Source organism: Symphodus melops, assembly GCF_947650265.1.
Source record: "Symphodus melops genome assembly, chromosome: 13".
Lineage (NCBI taxonomy): Eukaryota > Metazoa > Chordata > Actinopteri > Labriformes > Labridae > Symphodus > Symphodus melops.
Window position 1 is genome coordinate 20,219,004 of NC_136703.1, and position 13,138 is coordinate 20,232,141.

The window sequence follows — 13,138 nt, forward strand, 5'->3', positions numbered from 1 at the left end:
CAGTTGCCATATATGGGGTGTATTATTATGCAATATAGTGGCTCCGTTAAACTCAAACAGAGTTCATGAACCAGTTACTTCAGCTCAGAAACTAACACTTTTTTTTGTCAAATCTGTACAAAAAAACCCAACGTTAAAAAGAAAAGTCTATTTTCTGGCGTACAACAGCAACTTCGTGTTGTCTCTGCTGGTTTCCAAGCGAAAGAGAAATAATCCAGCAAACGACCCACGTAAAACAGTGACGTGTCCAAATTTATAGACACAGTTTAAGAACAAAATCAAACAAACAAGATTCTGCGTGCCATTTGGCCGGTTTGTTAGATTCACTTTTTCCCCTGTTGTTGGACAGATAGGCTTTTTGTTTCCTTGTATTTGGGATCTTTTAGCTTGCAGCTTGATATTAATCAGCAACTAGATAGCTTAGCTTAGCACTGCACAAAGACTTGCAGCAAAGGGCATGTGCTGTAGTCGCCCCGTTAAATAGGAGCAAAATCTACCAGCGAGCTACTCTAAAGCTTGCAGGTGAACAGATTGTATCTTGTTTGAGTAATAGAAAAATCAATCAAGTGTTAAAACAACAAATTGCTTTATTAAAGTAGTTATGTTCTTGGTAATTTTCATCCAAATACCGTTTTTCTTTCAAAATCAAACAAATACCACCTCGCTAAGCTAACTGATGCGAGCTTCATGTTAAAATGTAAATGGTGTCTTTTAATGGAACTCTCCACTTGAAAGATACTAAGTAGATTTCTAAAAAAAACTCCCATAATGCAGTTATGATAGGCGAGGTTTAGCACTTCCTTAGTCCCTTTCTACATATTTTTCCAAAAGATCAGGTCTATCTGCAGTGCTGCAGACGCCCTCTCCTCTCCCACACTTTCTCCTCTCGGCTTTACATGCAGATTGGGTCACTATCTGCGTGACAGAATGATTAATCGACCTATCAGGGGACAGGGAAAGGGGCTGTGCTGAGAGGGAGAGGGAGGATGTATGGCAACTGGGTGAAAATGATCCCTGCAGCTCCAAGCTCTGCATTCAAACCCTGGCGCCTCCCACCTCTCTTTATAGCATCCCTCCTGATAATAGCTGAGTCACATTCAGCTGCAGGTGAGAATAAGCATTGTTTTATCTACACAAGCAGGTTTGTAAATGAGCCTCTCTGGACCACCCTTTTGGGTCGGCACACAATGAGTTTTATGAGGGAGAGGCTCTTCTCTGAAATGATGCACAAGGCTTTTTGACATCCTTATCTCTGCTGCCCTCAGATGAGCAGTGGCAACCGGCAGGATTTCCTGATGCACTTGCGATTAGTTGACATAAACGTGTAATTGCCCCGTTGACATCTCTGATTGACGGTCACGGTCTTCTCTTGTGGATGCTCGTATTGGGCATGTTTGTATTCAGAGCATTTGTGCAGCCCTGAAGGCTAAACACAGTGGTCTGATACCTTTGTAAACTTCCGCCCTGGATGGTTGCATAAGAATTTTCTTTAAAAGAGGAGCTGCTGAGTGAACGTGTGCATGTCTTTTGCCCTGTTTTTTTTTTCCCTTTGGCACTTCATTATTTAAAAGTTATAGGCAGTTAAAGGTCTGTAGGCCTAAAATAGCACCCATTTATCAGTTAAGGAGTACACAAAAGGCAGCTTTGATGTGTGAATAGCTTTTAAAATAGCAAGATTTGCTCAAACTTAATGCCACCATTAACATTCAGCTAGATGTATGCTAATTCTCATGAAATCACCCCAAACAAAGGGGCATGCACAACTTAAAAGGCAAGACAGTTGGCAGGATTTTGCTGATCATTAAAATCTCTGCCTTGTAAATTGAATGTAATTGCATAATTACTGTTTAATGTCCTGACAGTATCTTGGCCCGTTCCTATCTATGCATTGTGGCAGGAGACTTGAAGGCTCTTGGTTTCGAGTTTCAGAATCTGGCTCAGGCATATGTTTTACACCGTGAGCTGTGATTTGGGGTTTGCCAGAGCTCATTGTCGGTCCCTTGGCTCTCCACCATGAAATGAAAAAAAGATCAAGTGTTTTTATAACTACTAAATGCTACCTTGCAGATATATGTCCCTGCGAGCCAATTGGCATTTACAGCATCTGACTGTGTAAACCAGCTGAGATGTGTTCAGCTGCAGGACTGTACTCTGACCAACATGCACAAGAGATGAAGAAGCGATAGCTTTGTGCAGAATGGTTCAGAACAGCAATGGAAGGGAAATGACAGAGTATTGGATGCAACTACTCCACCTTTCCTTATAGTATTCAACTTCGTTCAACCTGGTGCATCCTTTGCGTTCCATATTTGTTTTTTTATTTTAAAGCTCATGTGAGGAGTTTGTCTCTGTAATGAAGAGGACTGACATTTAGACCCATATCTGTATATGACCATCAGGACAATAATCGACAAGACCGACTATTTCTAAAAATGATTTTTAAGCCCTGACAGGGTATGTCAGGGCACTACTTGAACAAAATAAAGAAAGACATAAGAGGTACCACTTTACGGACAAATCCACACAAACCAAAGATTCCTCACAAACAAATAAACAAAAAAAGAAAAAGAGAAAGAAAATCATATTCTCAAGTATCTATTCATCCATAGGTAACTTTTGATATCTTTGATAAGTTGTTACAGTTTACTAAAAAAGCTTTTCCCTTTAGGTACAAAAAGGTTGTTCCATGGCTACATATTTTGAAAGACTTGTAAAAATTTGCCAACTGTAGGTGTCTCATTGTTTTTCTACTTTAAAAGAGTGTTTAAACTGAAGCAAGCTCGAAGTAACTATCATTTTATTTATGGTATGGACAGGTGAATGCATGTCACTATTGGGGCGGGAAAAGTTTCTGTTCTGAAATTCTTGAAATTTCAGAAGGAAAAACGGACAATTCCCAAAATTTCAGCCAATTGCTTTTTAAAAAAAAATCCTGAACATGTCTGACATAATGCAGTGATTTTGTTTATTTTTGATTTGTTGAAAAATTTCTGAAGAAGATTTTCAAGAATCTCATTACTTTGATTTTGTTTCAGGTAACTGTTTCAGCCATTCGTCCATTAAATTTACCCTAGTACAAAATCATTTTCTGTAATTGTTATCATGAATGTATCTGCATGTACATCTTATTTATTTTGTTGGTAGGTTGGACTCAGGCCAAGCTCCACACCGTGTCTCATTCATCAGTGGTAAATAACAAGCAAAGCAGGCATCAGTATCCCCTCTGTAATCCTATTAAAACTTGGCCAAAATGAGACCATTATGACTGCGGGAGCCACAAGTCCATTTCAGCAGGGGTAAATTACCATAGAGTAGCAAGAGTTCAGGAACAAAGCTGCACATTATCTCTAATTGAAACGACTCCACCATCTCTGCTGAGCTCTCTTACTGTAGTAATGCTCTGTCTGATGGATCTAATAACATTCTGTGCCCCTTTGTATCGAAATGTTCCTGTTCACGTTTTTTGCTGAAATGGAGTCCGGACGGATCAGAGGTCAGTCGTGACTCAAGTCGATGTTGAGGCAATGCTCTCTTCCCCGTATCTTCAAGTGTGTTTATCATAAATTCAAGATGCATGTCTTTGAACAATTACCCTTTAAATAATATCCTCGCTGTCTTGGCAAGTCGGCTCAATACCTAAAATAGCTCAGTGGGATCAGATGAAAGAGTCACTCAGCATGAGCAGTAGAAAATAGAGAATTGGAGCATACACACACACACACATACGCACACAGACACACACACACACACACATTCACACACATACGTGCATTTCCTCAGTAGAAGATAATCTGCCCCGCTGTTTAAGAAATTCCAATTTGCATATAAGTTACATCAGCCAAATCTGAAATTATCCAATTAACAGTCTCCCCACTACTTCTGGGATATTTTTAAATAACCCCACCCAGCCTACTGTAGAAATCATATTACTGAGACTTAGAGGAAAGGAAGCTGCACAGGATGCTCGGCTACTTCGGCTGGAGGCCAAGCACTTCACCCACCCACGCTTAACCCATAATGTCACAGATGGCGAAGGGCCTATGTGGCGGCTGAATCATTTCATTGGTGTCATATAATTCTGTGTCTTTGAGGACTCAGGTCCTCTATTGGGCATGTGACAAGCGAACAGGCATTGCTCATTGGTTTTTCTTTGAATCCAGCAACCTTTTCACAGCACCTCATATTCAATACTTAATTTGCCGCCCCACTGCTCCTGACTGTTGCCCCAAGCTGGATTCTCATGACCCCGTGACCATTTTTTTTTCTACTTTCACAACAGAAGCCATTTTAAGACGTTTGAAAGGATTTGAAAGGGGCTGCTTTAATGAGAAAATATGGATTAAAATGTAACTCAAACACACACATAAGACAGTTACTGTCAGACAGCAGTGTTAGCTGCTCTATTGGAGAGTTTTAAGGGCCACTGGGAAATGAAGGACTTGGCTGCCTGGCTGTAGGTTAATAATTAATTGCTTTTCAGGTTGCTTGTCCTCGTGTAATGAAACAGCTGCAAGAATTTAGCCCACTCTCCTTTGGTTGTTTTCTCTTAGTTCTGACCTGGGTGCTAATAAGCCCTCCATAAACACAACCATCTCCCCTCTCGAGTTGTCTTATCCGCAGGCTGGGCTTTCCCGTCACTTGGGAGGATGTCACACTATGTGGTCAGTAGGTCATCGAGCACATGACGTCAGATAAACTAGGACATTTCCCGGTCATGTGCCTTCACACTATATATGATTTTTTTTTTTTTTTTCAGAGTTTACCAGGTGGGTGGTAATTAAGTATGAGCATTTAGTGTGTAGGCATATTTGAGAGTTTCTTAGTGATGCATATTCTAATGCTGATGAAGACAAAATGTGATGCCTATGATTTGATTGTCCTTAAGTGTTTTACTCAAAATAGACGTGTATGTCTTATGATTAAGAGTTTTAAAGCATACACAGTGAGGCTCATTAAATAAATGTCAGGTTGCACCCCAGTAGCTTTAGTTAAGATGCCTGATACAAGTCTTGCTCGGTAACTTTATTGCTTGTCTGTATTGATTTTTATTTTTTCCCTGTCTGGCATAGAAATGCCTTGAAAAGCCATTTTTAAAAAAAGTGCCTTTAAGAGATATGTTCCCTGTGTGTAACATTCATGGTCAAAGTGATGATGTTCTTTGGATTTCTATTTTTTCATCTGACTATAAATCCTGATGAGGTGAGAAGGCCAAGAATGTCATATAATAATACAATAAGCTCTTTGCAATGTTGTCCCCTAAAACGCAATAACCAACACAAAGGTGATACTCACTATGATACTCTGTCAGCCACGCTATAGGCAGATCGTGTAATCTTGTAATGCATAAAGTTATTCTTATTTTGACTCTGGTTGTATGTATTCTGTTTTTAAATGAAAATGTAATGCTTTATTTCTTCATTTGTTTAAAAGAAGAGAACTAGTTGTGTGAGTAGAATTTTTTTTTTTAATTTCTTGTGAAATGAAACAAGCCCACAGCACCGGCTCTCCCAGATTCCATACATCTCCTCAAAGTATGAAACCGTGCTTTCCACAGTTATCATAGCCTTTTCCCTTCCCATGTGTTAAGGATGCTGTATTTAATAGATACATATAGCCTAACTTTGATGTTACACAACTTTTTAATTCTATTGCTGTGTTCTTACGTGGGTTTTCTACATGGTATTTGTTTGTGTAGTGAAGATAAAAGTGCTTGATCCCCCTCCAACTCAGAGCAGTGTGTTTAGTGATAAGGGCTGGATCATGCCCGTAGCTGCTCTGCTCTGGGCCGTGGAGCAGAGCCATTTTGTTTTCACTAATTCTGATGACTCAAACGCTAACGCTATGAGGCGTACATTGGGAGATGGAGCAAAAAAACCTCCCACACGATTGAGTAATTGAGAATAGTATGGAATACCTATTGGATAAGAGGTCTATTTTTAACTTTTATTCATCCAGGGAAGGAATCCAACAAAACGGCTCTGTGCTCACTTGTTTACACAGGTTGTCGTTTGGATGCTGCCCAGCAAAACCATAGTGTGATCCGCTCTCAGTGTGGCTCCGCTGGTGCAGGTGGAGGTTAAGAGCCTGGCTCAAGGGCATCTCAGTGATGTTAATGAGCAAGAGGCATATGGTGCTCTGTTCCTTTCCAATATGTAAGAGATGCACCAGAGATTTAATCACCATTGTGCCTCTTTTTCCTCTTTCAAATACTAGCTTTTCGCTTTGAGTTTGTTGCTTCCACATTCATTTATCACCTTCGTAATTTAGAGTATGCATTACCCTAACCCAAGTCTGTTTGATATCATGCTATGTCTCTCTACAGTGGCTCTAGGACTGACGGTTTCTGTTGGCTTTGGTCTACACTGAAGTATCTAAATGGCTGTTTGACATGAAATTTGGTACAAAAAGTATTGCTTGCTGAGGATGAATCCCATTGAATCTGACTTTGATCCTTTGGCTTTGCCTCACCGACCAGAGGTGGAGACAGACTTTCTTGACTGGGGTGCCCGCATATCTTAAGCAGGGTTGAACCTTTCTATCTCAAAAATCAGTTCTACTTTTACTGCTTAAATTCAAGTCTCTAAAATATGTTAAATTCCTGTGAATAGTTGATTTTTACTTGTTAAAAGGAACACAACAGAGTGGAAACATATTCTTAGTTTAATTGTTCCAAAAGCCAACACAATCTTCAATATGTGCCACACGGGCATGAATATAAATCCTCTATCAGCCTGCAACACTGACCTAATAATTGATTTTAGCAAAAGTCCAATTGCTGATTTGGCAAATAGATTGTCTTTTGTCAAGTGTACTTAAATATTTGTACTTAATATCAGATTTGGATCTGCAGTGTTTTCAAAGCAGGTAGAAGTTTTCACATGCACAGTGAAATGATAAACAACATGGACTGGCATAATGTCGATATGGATATTAATAGTTTACATGGGATGAATCATAGTATTTTGGGGATTCTTTGATTCCTTGTTTAACAACCCCACCAAGATGATATCTTTAGTGTTGATTAAAAAGTCTCTACATTTCTGAGGGTTTTTTTTTTTTTTTTTTTTTTAAACAAATTCGGCACTCATTTATTATTCCAAAAGGATCAACAAAAACATCTTGGAAACATCTTTTTGTCTTATCATTGTTTTCTAAACGCCAAACAAGTCACTTTTACGATGCTCCAACTCTCCCCAGTCTGTCACAAGCGTTAGCAAATGTTAGCATGATAACATCAGCTATCATCTTGTTAGCCCTGTCATTGGGAGCATGTCAACATGATGTCATCAGCATTTAGCTCAGGGCACTGCTGAGGTGGCTCACAGAGCTGCTAGCATGAAGAACTGTTGTTCAGGATAAAAACAGCGAAATTGATTATTTAGAGTTGTCATTTAATGGGTAACGTTTATTGGCTTTCTTATATTTTCCTTATTTATGTAAAAAATCATAACGTTCGTCTGGAGTGAGCCTTCAAAGCTTCACTTAATCTGGACTAATGGTCATCAAACAGAAACATGCACGTCTGTGTCCTCTCTGTCTCTCCTCGCTCTCGACCCTTAAAGTGTGGCAGATAAAAAAGCTTTAGCACATGTCCATGAATGGTAATTTAACTGGCCGGATTCGAGGGACAAACAGGATAAAATGAGCATAAACCACAGAAGTGGATGCTTTTAACATAGCACAATAGCTGAAGTAATGGACGATACATAAGAGAAAGTGATTCCTGTGATTGCTATTTGACTGAGTAACACTCTCATTTTCAATTATGTGATGGGTTATAGAGATTCTGAGTCATATTCTCAATTTTTCCAATTGCTGAGTTCCCATCTTAGTATATTATAGCAAGACGACGGCTATTTGTACCCAAATGCTGCACCAGTCTTTTCAGAGACGTATATTTTAAGATGTATAAATGGTTCTTGGCCTGTGAATAATATAAGCTTATCCTTCCCGCTGTCAGTCTGAATTTAAATAATTTATACGTGGCAATAAATAGAAGCAGAATCTCAGTCACTGACTGGGAGAAGTGACAGTTGAGAAATGGGAAATTCCTTCTCTTTTTGCCCATATCACTATGACTTTAATAAAAATCGACGTCAGAAGTCTCCTCTTGTTATGCTTGTCATCTTTCGATGGATGGAGGTCTTGCTCGATCACTCTGTCGACATGGCGCTCTCAGCTGCACTTGTCACAGTGTGACTTCTGGAACCGATAAGAGCTCTGATTGAACATTTGTTTGGCCTGTAGTTACAAACAGCCTGAAGATGTTCATTTTGTTTCTTTGGTTAAACACCTCCCCTGGCCAAGCTCTGTTGGCTTGACTACAGGGCAGAAACAGGACAAAACAAATGTGAAGTGATAGTTATATCTTGTGAATATTGTGGGTAAATGGTCTCAAATCATTATCCTCTGAACTCATAGCACTGTAACAAATAAAGGGAAATACTGTGGTGTTGACTGTCATAGTTATTTATGATACAAAATACATAATTAATTACCTCTCAGTAAAAATGGATTGAATGTTTTCTTTGGTTGTTGTGGACCGTTTTTATCAAAGGAAACTCAGTGTGGTTACCTGCCATATGATTCATGAATCATAAGGTCCTTCGATTGACTGTCCAACAGTCCAGGGTGTATCCCACCCTTCGCCCAATGACAGCTGGGATCGACTCCAGCTCGCCTGTGACCCCGAAAGGGAAAAAGCTGTAAAGATAATGGATGGATGGATGATAAGATTGTTGTCATTATTTGTTTATATGTTTAAGACTTATTCTGTTGTACCATACCAGTGTGACCTTAATGTAAAGAAGCTCAAGTCTGAGCATCATGAGTCTGGCTTGAGTCATCAGATTCATTTATTTGCTCAAGGTTTGAATTGCCTTATTGCATTGTTTTTTTCAACCAAACACGTTTTGGGCTAGAGGGTGACACGTGTCAATCAGGAGCTTAAATAGCTCATTTAATGTTTCGCAAAGGTGCTTCCAGCTTCCTTTGTTCCTAATTTGTTTTGGCGTGGATACTTTTAATTTGATGGACAAAGAGGCCTTTGGCAATGATGACAAAATCTCACCAACAAAGTACCTACAGATATACTTTAAATTAATAGTAAGAACAGTTCATAATGATAAATAATGTTGCTCTTTCATGTCACCATTGTGTTTTAATTATGTTTTAGTTGGATTGCCTTGTTCTTGTTTTTACCCTGGAAAGCACCTTGTGCACCATTTGGTACTGGAAGGTGCTATACAAATAAAGTGTGATTGATTGATTGATAAATACAGTTTAAAATGTTAAAAGCATAGTAGAATTCATGTTTTTGAGTGATTTGGTGCATGTTGATAAAAAGGTGTACTTTCCCTTTAAGATCGATGTGCGCGAGATATTCTATTTATTTTGTTTTTGATTATGTAGCAGTGCTTGTAAGCTTTGAAAGCAAACGGTTTTCTTACCTGTTTTTTATTGATTAGTAATTAGTTACAACACTTGTATTAGTCAGTCATGTCATATCAGTGGAATTATAACTTTGAAACCTTTGAAATATTTTTCCCTTTTTTTTTTTTTTACAACGTTTCGGAAGTTAACTTTTATTGAACTGTAGAGCCTGAGCTGGCTACAGACACTAACTTCTTGCTAACAACAGACATCAGAGTACGCCATTGCAAGTTCTCAAGACTATTCAAACCTCTTCAATTTGTGAATATTTCATAAGGTTGGCTCTATGTGACGGCTGCTTTGCTGGGAATGGATTTTATTTTTATGATTCTATTTTTTCATTTGCGTCCATTGAGCTCATCAGAAAATCCAATAGAACCAGTTTCTGTTTGCTTGTCTTACTGTGTTTGCTCTCATGGCAGATGTGGGGGGGGGAGCTCAGGTGGACCTTTTGAACACAACTATATAGTCTGACATTCATGTTATGCAATTATGTTCCTAAATAATATGACGTGGCATTTATTTGTTATTCTATTGAGTTAGATTTTTTTCCATGCAGACAAATTAATTTGGGTTTTATAGTTTACCTATAGGAGACTTCTCCATGTTGGCAGGGATTAAACGACTGACCATAGCAACATTGTTTTCATTATTTACACATTTTATGACGATTCTGCATGATGTTCAATGAAGAACCATGTCTTTAAACAGCTTGTCGACAATGTTATGCATCAAACCCTATCTGTTTCGTCAGTTGTTTTTTTTTCTGCTGACTTAATACACCACTAAAAAAAGCTTGTGCGTTTTCACCTTTATGCATGAATTATTTTGTCTCTTAAACACTAAAATGCACAAAAAGCAGGAACTCTGCATGGGGTTTCTCTGATTTTAAATGTTTCAAAAAATGTGAAAATTGGCTCAATGAGCCCCTCTGACTTGCTACATTAGTAGTGAGTAGTGAACCATAATGGGCATGGGGGGGGGGGGGGGGGGGGGACCAAGCCAATGCTCGCACATTTCTCCAAGCACTGCCTCTCTGCTGATGACGATTGTTTTCGTTCTGTCTCTCAGGGACTGTGTGTGCAGCCTAAATGACGAAGTGGAACTTGTTCAAGCATCAGACATCGCCCATGGTTGCTGCCAAGCCAACGGGGGCCAGTGCCTTGACTGTGACTCCAGCCCCCGTCGCATTAGTCTCCGCTGATAACTCCACCGAGCCGGTCGACAAGAACGATGCCTTCGACGAGATCAAGAACAAGTTCCTGAATGAAATCGACAAGATCCCACGTGAGTGCCAGACAAAGACCCCACCGACTTGTACTGATGCGACTTTCAGTCAACGATTTTTGAATTAGATTCTCTCTTTAGCCCCAGGCATTGTTAGTGATATAATGTCTTTATTCACTATTGATCACTGGCTGCCCCTCCTAATTGCAAAGAAATCTAATTTACACACAATCTAATTGCTAACCTAGCACCTCTCACTAAATATGTTTGGCCTTGGACATGACATGAAGAGGGCTAAATGATTGCTCGGTGAAATGTCAAACTACTTGCTTCTTTTTCTTCTCTTTCGAATGTGCGGATTTTGGATCTATATGTGTTGATCTGTATGTCCTCTTCAGTGCCATCCTGGGCCATCATTGCCATCGCTGTGGTCGCTGCTTTACTCATTCTAACATGCTGCTTCTGCATCATCAAGAAATGCTGTTGCAAGAAGAAGAAGAACAAGAAGGGCAAGAAGGGGAAGGGTGACATGGGAATGAAGAATCTTAAAGGGGGAGAGGTATGTTCCACCGCCTGGGGTTGCATCCCGGCCGAGGGGAATCTATACATGTACACTGTAGGTGAATCAGGAGCCTGTTATGTAACAGCTGTGGGGCTTACAGTATCACACTGTGCTTCAATACAGAGACAACATGCATGTAGGGATACAATTGACTCAGCTAATTCTACAAGATACTGTAGTAACACCTTTTTAATCCAGTGTGTGTTATACTACATATCATTCCTGTATACTGTTTAACTATTTGATGGCTTTCTAATGCAGTTTACTCTCCACAGGTTTTAATAACCGTCTTTATCCATTCTTTCGTCTCCTTTTTTTTTTGTTGAGTTGATTAACGTATTTGTCATTAATGTTATTGTTGCTCTTTCTCTCACGAGTGCTTTCTGGGATTTGAGTGGAAAATGACAGGACTCTCATGTCTTCAGCCCAACTATTGTTTCCCCATTCATGAAAGAGTATTTATGAAAATGAGAGGGTAGCACAATGCGGTTGTTTTTTAGTCCTGTAATTATCATTTTTTCACATGCATGACTGATGATTTGACAAAGTGCAATAAGAAAGCATCTTAAAGTGGAGCTATTTTAAAACCCAGCCGCCTTGCTGCACAAGATATGATTGTGCTAATGAGTAGGCCCCTCTATCTGTCATTTTCCTCGCTCCCGTACAGTGTAGCTGACTGCATTTGCTGTGATGACCCTTCTTTTGGTGTCTGCTGTGAGTTCAATCTCTGCCTTTGTCTCTGCTCTCCTCCTTCCTGCTTTGTGTCTTATGTGTGCTCCGTGTATCTTGACTGTGGTGGACTTCTCTGCCTACGGTAGGTCTGACAGCACGCGGTGCCCCTCTCTGGCCGCTCTGTGTAAGCGCAGACCAGGGCAGGGGTGGGGGGAGAGGTGGTGGTGGTGGTAGCGGGTGGCGGGCTGGGCTTGACAGGGGAGGGTTTTGGATTGCAATGTTGATGACAATGAGTGCTATGGCTTCCTTAGTTTTTATGCAAGCTTAGGTGCTGCGGGTGCTTGAGGAATCTATGGGAGCGATTAAGCTGCTTCGCAAACCCCCACTGAAATGATATGCCGCACCAACTGCTATGTCTTGAAAATCCAGAGTTTGCTATTTGTTTTACCAAAAAAAAAAAAAAAAAAACAACAACAAAACAGAGATGTGTTTAAGTGTCTATGGTTTGAAATGAACATGAAACTCATCCTATGGTTCAGCCCTTGAATGACGAGTGCACTCAGCAACTCACTAGAGATCACTAACATGCATGTGCAAGGGGTAAGCTGGGTATTTGTCAAATAATAGCTGGAACTTTACCTAACTGGGAGCTTTGAGCATGTTTCCACTACGACAGGCCCCGATTTAAAAAAAAAACAAACAAAAAAAACAACCAAAACACCTGACATCATGCACACATTTTTCTCCAAAGGGATATTATTAACTTGGGTTTAAAATTCATACACTAAGCCATACTGAGACATACGTGCAAACACGCTCCAAGTTCCACAACAGATAAAGCTTTTTTGTATCTCTTGACAAAGACCAGCATATGCCCTTGCAGTAGGTACCATTGAATGGCCACAACTTGACTTGAGAGTAACTTTCCTGGATGACCCATGCTGCTGACATACTAGGTGACAGTCATTGACGCCCTCTCCTCCTTGAAGCACTCGGGTCTCACTGAGGAGAAATGGTGGGCCAGAATGTTTGCCCATGTTTGCACGTCTCCACACATCCAAAGTTAAACCGCCGATGAATTGGCCTCTTTCCTTTTACGCGTAGTTTGCTGAACAAAACATTGGTCCCGAGGCCACAGTTCGGCCCACTGAGTAGAGCAAAGGGCAACACATTCAGACACACCAGGTCTTTGTCTTTGAACCCCCACTGGAAGTTTGAGAACATGTAGACATTTTCAATTTAGCA

General features: G+C 40.0%; 1 protein-coding gene across 3 annotated transcripts in view; it reads left to right on the top strand.

The window, feature by feature from the left end:
* LOC306833984 (synaptotagmin-2-like) overlaps nucleotides 1–13,138 on the top strand; it is a 59,230-nt gene that overhangs the window by 36,172 nt on the left and 9,920 nt on the right. For all 3 annotated transcript variants that reach the window (XM_079359687.1, XM_079359689.1, XM_079359688.1), the window contains 2 exons: nucleotides 10,504–10,719; nucleotides 11,058–11,218. In XM_079359687.1, the coding sequence (XP_079215813.1) occupies nucleotides 10,524–10,719; nucleotides 11,058–11,218 (357 nt within the window). In that variant the 5' untranslated portion in view covers nucleotides 10,504–10,523. The remainder of the gene's footprint in view (nucleotides 1–10,503; nucleotides 10,720–11,057; nucleotides 11,219–13,138) is intronic.